Here is a 10,075-nt window from a genome sequence, read left to right as displayed (position 1 = left end):
TTGAAAAGTATTCCAGTACTTTTCACAGTGTGACCTTCTATAATGGCACCGACTTTGCCCGTTAACAATGGCTTTCAAATATCTTCCAATATCTTCCAATATCTTGAATGTCTATCTGCCTCGCTAGGCAAGCTCATCAATTCGAAAACTTTGTCTTTCGATTCTTGGTAAAATGCCATTGTACGCCGCCTCCAATCATATATATTTTCGTTCACAATCTCGACAGAAATGAAATCAATTAAGTTTTCAACGTTCGAATTTCTTACCCCGGTGTGTAATAAATAATGGTCGACTGCTTTCCAAACTTGTGCAGTTGTTCACAAATTTCCTGAATTCAAACCTATGGCGAAATGAAATAACTGGATTAAATCAAATCGACTGTTATCAATTTTTGGAGTTATTGAATTAGGTTCGATTCATTTACTTGAATCAAAAGGGGGAGTGGATGAGAATAAGATATCGCATCCTGGGAGGCCTGGGAAGTCTATCGGAAATGGTAACAAATTTGCTCGGATGTTTGATGGAACGTAATTGATCAGCTTTCACGATTCAAGTAATTAAAAATTCAGTGGGTGAAATTGCGACGCTAGAGCTATCTGAATTTTTTATACTTCGTGAAGCACTATCCGAATCCAATGAATGTTTAAAAATTTCAGGTGATGTATATTTACGTTACTCTGCATTTATATTATCTAATAATACATTTTCTGATGAACTTTAGAGTAAGATTAATTAATTAATCGGGGAGTCTGTTATAATACATCAATTAATCATAGGGTAGTGCCAACCTCTTAAAACTAATGGCATGTAAAAATAATTGTACATTAATCTCTTTCATGGCACTCGTCGCACATAATACGTACTGATAACTACAGCAAATGTACTACGTTACAAATTATGTTCATAAAATAAACGTTATTCTAATTACTATACACGAGAAATACTTGATACACGGCACCAGATAATCATTTTCATTCATCATTGCACAGTTTTATATCCCTCGAGTGGATGGAACACTGAGGGAAGCATCAGATGCTCTCACAGGAATTCTCAACATTCTTTATTTATAAACTTTTAAAACTCCTATTCATTGTGCTTCCACAGTTTGGAATTACTCCATATTTTTTCGTGAAATGAAATATGGATCCTCTATTACTAAGTATACAATGCCCGAAGAGGAAACTACGGTAGGAGATTTTTTTCTTTTCAAATCGAGTGCTTCGCATGAAATATTCTCTCAGTGAAATCCATAAGTGTTGGACAATAGAAAAATCATAACAAATTACTGTTTCAACATCTCAACTTTGAAAAATTGAAAATCACCGAAGGACGTTTAAACTATAAAACAGCTTCAGCAGTAAGTTTTTTTTAAAAGGTGTTGAAAAAATTCTTTACATAGCAAAAAAAACCAACGCATTCTCTCTCATAACGTTAAAAAAATTAAATTAAAAAGGCTTCTTGTTGAAAAGCCTCGGACGGAATTTTCCTCGAGAGGTAGTAACATATCTCCTCAGAAGTGGCAAAAAATTAATTTTTCACTACCTTCTTGCGTTATCTCTGGACGTCAATCTCTACCTGTGACAGTAGATCTGGTTCTGAAACAGAAAAACAAAAATCCCCACATTTTCAAAACTCAAATAGACTCAGAAAATGCAACATGAGAAAGATATTAAACATTCCAACTAACCACACATGCAGTTATGCAAGAACCTCATGAAATGATAGGGAATAAGAGTTTTAAAAAGCAAAAAACCAAAAGAAAAAATTGCAAATGGGATGGGAGATGCGAAGTGGGAGCGGAGGTAGACTGAGTCATAAATCCTGCACCTTGCCACCGAGACGTCGAGATAGAAGCACAGCTTCCGGCCTGCGAGCCCGTCTGCATCAACCACCCTTTCCCCTTCCCCCTCATCGTTTCACTTCCCTTCATTTTCGTCCCAACCTCCACTCAGTTCCGGTAGAAAGAGGGGATGGTTTTCTCTTTAGCCTACCACTCGCTCCTCATACTATCTAAGAACTTAATCACCTTTTCCGTGTTCTCGTCATGACACTAGCTCTGCCAACTAGACCAACTAACTGGCCCCATTTTGTTGTAAATGTTTGCCCACCATCTACTGGCCTATTTCGACGGTTTTTCGGTGAGAGAAATGAAAGGACACTTGTACACGCATCATTTCCCTCACTTTCTCTTTTTTCATTTTTCTTTCACCTCTCTATATCTCCCTTCTTGCATCTACCCACCGTTTACCCTCTGCTGATTTGCTCGAGGATTAGTTACAAGTTTTAAATAGTTTCAAACCAGAAATTACATTGTGGTAGTTTTGGTATTCAGGACACACTATTTGGTGGCTATGTTTTTGAAGAGAGTGCACCAGCAGACGCGTGTGGGGTCTTTAGAATTTTCGTCGTGACGAAATATGTTTAAGGCACATTTTTCGAATTATTTACATTTGCGGGGGAAGTTTAATGTGGAGTTAAGCAATTCATTCGAAGTAGTATGAACATGCTCTAGTTGGGTCGTTGAGTGCAAGGAGGAGAAGTAAATTCAAAATGCCCAAAAGGATTATTATCATTGAAAATTTCTCCCATGAATTTTTCTTTTACTTTTTTCAAAATCGTCTTTCGTTTGAATAGGGTATTTTCTGTGGCAGTACTGTACATTCGAAAGTATTTTCCGATGATGAGTGAAAAAAATTGCAATACTGAAATAAGATAACTCAATTGTGCCAGGAAAATATTCTACTCGGTGGACATCGCTCTATGGATCAAATAAATAATCGAAAGAAACTGAATCGGTAACAAAAGATAAAAGATAGTTTTAAATCAGGAATTCGATTGTGGTAGTTACGGTATCCATGATACACTATTTAGTCGCTATGTTTTTAAAGAGAGTGTAAATGCAGACTCATGTGCTGTCTTTAGAATTTTCATCGTGACTAAATATATTCAAGGCAGATTTTTCGAATTATTTACATTTGCGGGTAAAATTGAATGTGACGTTAAGCAATTCATTCAAAGTAGTATGAACACACTCCAGGTGATTCAATATGTGCAACGAGGAGAAATAAATTGAAAGTGCCCAAAAAAAAGGTTATCATTTAAAATTTTTCTCATCATTTTTTTATGAATTTTTTTCTTTACTTTTTTTAAAATAGTCTCGTTTAACTGGAGTTTTTTTTTATCAGTGGCAATGCTGTACATTTTGAAGTATTTTCTGAAACATATATTATTCGTGGAAAAACCTCGAAGCTATCAATAATGTCCACAGGGGTGAGTGGGGCAAAGGGGAACATTGGGCTGAAACGAGTATAATGCTTAATTATTTGGGGGTTTCCGCCCAGTGATTGTTTAGCCAACATCAAAGAGCAGCCACAGCCACCCGCAGCGCGATAGAAAAAAGTAAACACCTATGCAAAAACACCGTTCTTTTACTTTGCCTCACCGTTTCCACTTTACCCCGTCCTCCCCTATTTTTCAAGATTTTTTACCAGGTTTCAATCTTCTCCTTAACTTTGAAAAAGCCACTTTTTATAAGGCTCATTTTTATTTAGTCCTTCTAAATTAATTGTTATTAATAAAACTAGTGTCAATTAAGCATAAATTCCACTTAAGGTATTTATAGCGAGGTGAGCATGTCGAAGGTGGGTTGGAGGAGAATCTATTGTTCTTCACGTGTTATTAAACCACAGAAAACCAATCGCTGAACAAAAAAAAACGATATTTCAATTACAAATTTTCAATCTATTTCGACCATTTTTTATTCGAAATATTTTTTTAATAACTTTTCTGCACTGCTTCTCACGATTTCTTGTCTGGGAATTGGTGTTGCATACTTCCCAAACTCGAAGCTTGAAACTTGAAAATCACTACAAAAAAATCTTATCCCGGGCTGCTGCCTCGCCTCCGGCTCGGACGCCAACGCCACACTAGTAAAAAAACCCCATCGCAGCAGCTCGGAAAAATACTATTTCTATTTTTTCCGACATATTACAAGCGTTCTTTTATTTTCTTAGCTTTTGGATAATTGGAAAATAATTAATGTAGATAGAAAAAGTGACAACGTCGTGCCGTTCGAGGCACAAGTTGGCAGCACTGATTCACTCAGCTGTTATGTTCCTTCTCATAGCGAAATGCATCATCACAACTCCATTCGTATTTACCGCGCTTACCCCTCCACGATTTCCAACCTCGACGTTGGCGCTATTCCAAGTTGTGCACGCAAAATTTCTATTTTTCATGAGTTTTTTAATTATTCCTTTTATACAATTCTCCTAGGCCACTTGGATTATTTTATTTTATGTTTCTTCGTGAAAGCTCCGCCCAAGTGCGTAATTTCAGGAAAATGGCGACTTTTTTGTCTATTTTTAATATTTTTTTCCGAATTCCCATAAGAACCCATCCCTAGTGGAAAAACATAAGGTGGAGGCGTAACATGCCTGATCAGAATTGCGGATCGAACTTGATCAGTTTCTGATCGAGACCTGAACAGAATTTTCACTCGGGTATGAGTCAATTTGAGAGTGAAATTCGTAAGTGTCCTGGTAGCTCAGACGGTAAGAGCACCCGACGGATATATAATTATAATCGGCAATTTCTCAAACAAAATGAATTGAGATACCCATTATAAAAATACAATTAATTGAGTTAAAAAAAAGGAAGGAGAGGAGAGGGGGAGGGGAGGGAGAGGATTTTTTCTTTCTTTCTTTTTTTTCCCCTTTCCTTTTCTTTTTTTTTTTTTGTTTCATTCAGAAACTAAAGATGCAAAAACAAAAAAGCCCTTTTTGTTCTGCAAATAACAAAAAAAATCCTATTTTTCAATTTTTTTTTTCAGGGCTATAAAAAAAAACTAATAAAGTTAGCAACCAATAACGCTTATTATAACAAATAAATTGTTATCAATTTGATAAAAATGAAGAATACCAATCTGTATTTCTTCCTGTTAATGTTTAAAGCTCGAGAACCATAAAATGGTCAAAGTTTATACCAAGTGAAGATACTACTCAATAAATGTTTTCAAATCTAGTTTTAAATATTGTAAATATGTATATACTGCTGCTGTTAAATAAAAACCATTGATAAAAAAAAAAAAAGTAAGAGCACCCGACGTAACATTGGGGAGGTCCCCGGGTTCGATTCCCGGCTAGGAAGTGACTAATTTTTTCTCTCAAAAAAATTAAATTTAATTAATGCCTAATGATGGTAGGTGGAGAAACCCTAGTGGAAAAACATAAGGTGGAGGCGTAACATGCCTGATCAGCATTTCGGATCGAACTTGATCAGTTTCTGATGTTGAAATGCAGTTTTCAGAAAAATTCCTGTGTTTCACCCATTTTCCTAGGCTATCGAGAATTTTGCATACACTGAGAAAAAAAATTTCTAATATCTGAAACCATATTTTCTTGAGACAAGTAAATTTTCTTCAATTGCTTAATTCTCTCAGGCATCTCAACTCACGTGACCCGAGAAAGGCCTCATGTTTTAAAATATTCTTGTACTCAAGTATGATTTTGTCGCAAATGAACTTACTTAAATCACGTAGAAGAATCGTTGATCTTCTAGTCTTTATTGTTTTCATGATTTTTTCGTTACGCACTTCCAATATTGCAATATGTAAAATATTCATGACGTACCGCGGAACGATAGTGATGAATGAAAATTTATTCGAGTTCCGTGAAGTGCACACATTCTGAAATTTAAGCCATTGAAAATAATTTACTTCTCTCAAGAAAATATGTTTCAGATATTAGAAATTTTTTTTCTCAGTGTAGGGGTTTTGAAAAAACCAAAGAATGTATTAAAAAAATAATCAATTTCTTGACTTTTTTTCGACCTTCCCTGACTACGCGATAAATACCTTAAATGGTTCTATTCCTACGAATTTTCATTTAAGATTTATTTTGAATTTTGATATTCAAAAATCGAGGTGTATTCATGCTACTTTAATTGTGCGTGCTGTTAATTTGTGCTCTTCCCAGGATTTTTTCAGTAGTTGTCAAGTTACTATGGATTTTACCGTTTCTATTTTCCTCCATGTAAAGACTTGTTCTTTGGGATCTTCTTCTGTCACTACTGTATCTCACTCTTGGCTCAATACGTTGAGCTGATACGTACGTGGGTATTGTGAAATCGTCGGGAGTTGAGCGCTCTGGGGCACGAGAACGCTTTCTGCATACAGCAACACCGATAAATATTCCAATGCCGATGAATGAAACCGCTCCCACAACTGAAAAATATGAAAAAAACGACATGGTTTTATTAAAGATGAGAAATACTCTAGCTTTACAGGTTCTCTCCTGCCGTGATGACTAAAAAAAATGCTATATTGAAATAAGGTAACTCAATTGTGACAGAAAATATTCTACTCGGTCGACTTCGCCCTATGAATTTTCAAATAAGTAATCGGAAGAAACTGAATTCGTAACAAAAGATCAGTATCGAAAATGAATTCAAAATTTGTGCCTGAGCCCGGTGGCTTGGCGCAGTGGGTAAATTAGTTGCCTCACATGTGAAAGGTTCCGAGTTCAAATCCCGGCCGGTTAGAATAGTGCGATCTAACCATTTAAAGTCTTGATCATGATCGCAGTATAACCTAATCGGGTCGAAGCGATGTAAAATAACGATAAAAAAAAATGTGCCTCAATCGCACAGCTAATTAATTCTAGTCTGGTCACCAAACGCGTCCCCGCGACTATGGTCGTCTAGGCGAGGATTCGCCACCGTGTTATTTAGGCTTTAGCGTTGCCAAATTCACTCTACACTACCCGGCTGCGTTTAGAGATCTTCCAGCAACATCGCGTCATGGGCAATTTCATTTAACATGGGAAAAAATAATTCATCTGTTCAAAATAATTTCTTTTCTTTAGGATGTTTGAGAAATATCTTGTGTTAAAAAGTACTATAATTTTTTAGACACTTCAATTGACAAAGTCAAATTGTTTTGAATTTTTTCGGTTAGCCAGTCAATTGTAATTTAAGAAAAACGAGGCTCGGCGGGGTTTCCCTGATAGGGGAACCAATCTAGGGTTAATCTGATCATACAGGTGCTGAAATATCAACTTTGGCATTGTAGAGGGTATGCCGAGCCCAGAGCAACAAGTCATTTAAGGATATCCAAATACTTTGGCTATTTTTGCTTCCGAAAGAAAGCTTTGTAATCGTTCAAATTTAAGGTTTAGATTTTTGACGTGGATACGTTTATGGTTTTAATATGGGGCATCATTTTGGGAAACGGTCGTTATATGCAGCGGCATCTATCGAAATTCTAGAAAATTCTAGGTATTTCAAGGTAATTTGAGAAGTTTCTTGAAATTTCGAAAAATTTCAGTTTCTAGAAATTTTGAGAAAATTTAGGGAGTTTCTAGAGAATTCGAGAGAATTCACAGTTTCCAAAAAATGCGAGGGAATGCAAGGAGTTTCTAGAAAATTCTAGAAAGAAGGAAAGGCCATGGATATATCCATGTACAATTACAGCTGTATCGAAGATACAGCCGCCTGCAATTTTTTTGTGTTATATTGATCCCGAGGGGCTACCCCAGGTAGGAACTGACGATAAAAACAAGGCTCATTAAGCCTTGAACCAAAGCACGAAAATTCTCAATCAGGACTGAAACCGAACCTTGAATCAGCTCTCATTCAGTCCCAAAATGATAACCTGAATTAAGAAAATTCAATTAGCGATGGAGGAAATTCTAGCTGAACTGAATATATTTTATACAGTTCAATTACGTCAATCACGGGTGTAATTAGTACTTTTCTTGGCTTCAAAATCTTCGAAATAAATTATTGCGAGATCAAACTGTAAGTAATTAATTATTCCCTGTCAAATAATATTTTTTCCTCGTTATTTTTAATTCTCTGTTAATTGTTATTTATTTAGATCCTCCCAACGGAATCTTCCATTTACCACTATTAGTATTATAATTTCACGTCCGCCAAATCGTCGTCGGAATTGGGTTTACGCCCCAGATTATTTGTTTTCTTCATCTTTAAAATTTTATTTCACATCCCCCGCCAAGTTGTTTGAGATTATTTTATTATACTAGCGAAATGGTGCTTCGCGCAGGTCGCTCGATTAATTCATACTATTTTATTTTATTTTATTTCCATTTCCGTCTTCACAATTAGATTAATTCAATTTTATACATCCTTATTATTATTACATATATATATTTTTTTCCTTAATTCACAAATTACAACATTGAATGAAGAGGACTTATAGTAAAGATTAATAAAAAGTGTTTTTTCTTTGTGATCAAAACACAGACACAAAAGTCATTCGAAATTTCCTTCATATAATAGAAAAATGTCTTTATGTTTTCCTGAACATTAAAAAAATCTATTTTTCCCTTCACATGGTAAAAGAATATCGGTACTCCTCATTCCTATGGTCGGATTCTAATCGTTATTATGAAAAGGAAATTAAAGAAGAATCAGAAAGAGATAATCGGCTAGAAAATGATTTTTTTTCTTTTATGTCAACTGGAACTTCGAATCATTTTTTTTCTTCAAGTATTAGAGCGACACCAATATTTCAGCGAAAAGAAATTCACAAAAGTGAGAAGAACTAAAAAATTAATTTGTCAATGTCTCCGGAAAGTTTTAAAATCGATAGGTATATTTTTTCGAATAGTGCAAGAATACTCATACCCATAAATTCGATTTCGATCACTGTTTTTTGGTAGAATGAACAGAATAAATAACAGAAATTGAGAATTGGAGACTAAAAATTTTAACGGATTATTTTTCCCAATCGGATTTCGACTAATCAGACCGCAGTATGAGGCTACCCGACAGTTTTTGTTTCGACCATGTCCCCCTAGCTTTTGAATATTTCGCAGTAGGTCTTCATTTTTTTTACCTAAATACCTCATTTCAGATAGAATCTTATATTTGACAGTCTATGAAAATCGGGTTATTCTATTAACATAATTTGTTCAACTCTTCCCCAATTCACCTCCTGATGTTGTCCACTGCACTCTGCTTGGCCAAAATCCGATTGGGAAAAATAATCCGACAAATACCCCTCGAGATTCAAAATTAATCGAGTATTTCCCTCAAGCTCCCCTGCAAATAAACCATCGTGCCAAGTTTTGCAGAAAAATTCCTCGCGCAAGCGCTCGGGATTCTTTAACCTGCGAAACTTGACATCCTCATTTGTCTGCAACGAAGCTATCAGTAAATGCCCGATAATTTTGAAGCTCTTGGGGTATTACTACTGATTATTATAATGTAATAATTAAAAATTATTATTATCACAATATACAACTCTGAATACTCACCAACTCCAATAATAATAATCATCATATTCTGCGTCTCTCCACTGGGAATGAAACTTTTGAGTCCATTGATTACAAAACCCGCACCACCAGACTGCCCAAGATTCCTTCCAACAGTCTCCGTAATGCGGACATTTCTTATGAGCCTGGGCTCACTCTTGCCCCGCTGATTAATAGCGTAAACTGCCAATGTATATTCAAAACCTGGTTCTAAATCATGAAGTTGAAATGTTGGACGTGGATTTTCCGTTCTATAAATTGGGGGAACTGCACCCGCCTCCCCCTGGTCACTTTGTGGTGTCTGGAGAGTGTGGGAGGTTTGGAAGAGCTCCGAGCCTACTGCAGAGCCACGTACTTCTAGCAGGAAGTGCTGAGGCAAACCACCGTCCGAACCGGGGATGCAATTTACCTCGAGTGCGCTACTCTCGTTGTACAGTGCACAGTCTACTGGCGGCTGTGGCACTTCTGTAAATGAAAAATATATACATGTATATCTATACGTACTTTGTACTGAGTAAATTATCGCGAGACGCTTCAATATGAAGTTCTCGCGTCCGAATAGAAGCATTGCAATCGTTCGATTTTTATATTTCCTCATTTAGCTTGGAAATTATGTAAAATTGTTGGAAACGTGAGAACAAGTGGGAAAATGAAAAGGTAAAAAATTCAAATTTTTTACCTTTCCCTGAACATTTGTTAGAAGAGAAATTTTTTCAACAACCGATGATGCAATCAATCTCATAATCGATCTCGGTTAAAGAACTTCAGCAGTAAATGTTGGGGCTATGAAATGGGGGGGG

At 36.0% G+C, this 10,075-nt stretch overlaps 1 protein-coding gene across 1 annotated transcript in view; it reads right to left on the bottom strand.

Annotated features, from left to right (window-relative positions):
• Positions 1-662: 662 nt before the first annotated feature.
• LOC107035974 (hemicentin-1) overlaps positions 663-10,075 on the bottom strand; it is a 147,357-nt gene continuing 137,944 nt past the window's right edge. The window contains exons 10-12 of the mRNA XM_015253642.1: positions 9,279-9,740; positions 6,014-6,223; positions 663-1,595 (exon numbers count right to left, since the gene is read on the bottom strand). Of these exons, the coding sequence (XP_015109128.1) occupies positions 1,552-1,595; positions 6,014-6,223; positions 9,279-9,740 (716 nt within the window). The 3' untranslated portion in view covers positions 663-1,551. The remainder of the gene's footprint in view (positions 1,596-6,013; positions 6,224-9,278; positions 9,741-10,075) is intronic.

Source organism: Diachasma alloeum, unplaced genomic scaffold, assembly GCF_001412515.2.
Source record: "Diachasma alloeum isolate Michigan unplaced genomic scaffold, Dall2.0 Dall_scaffold_00203, whole genome shotgun sequence".
Classification (NCBI taxonomy): Eukaryota; Metazoa; Arthropoda; class Insecta; order Hymenoptera; family Braconidae; genus Diachasma; species Diachasma alloeum.
The sequence above is the reverse complement of the archived record's forward strand: the minus strand, read 5'-3'. Positions and strand labels throughout refer to the sequence as shown.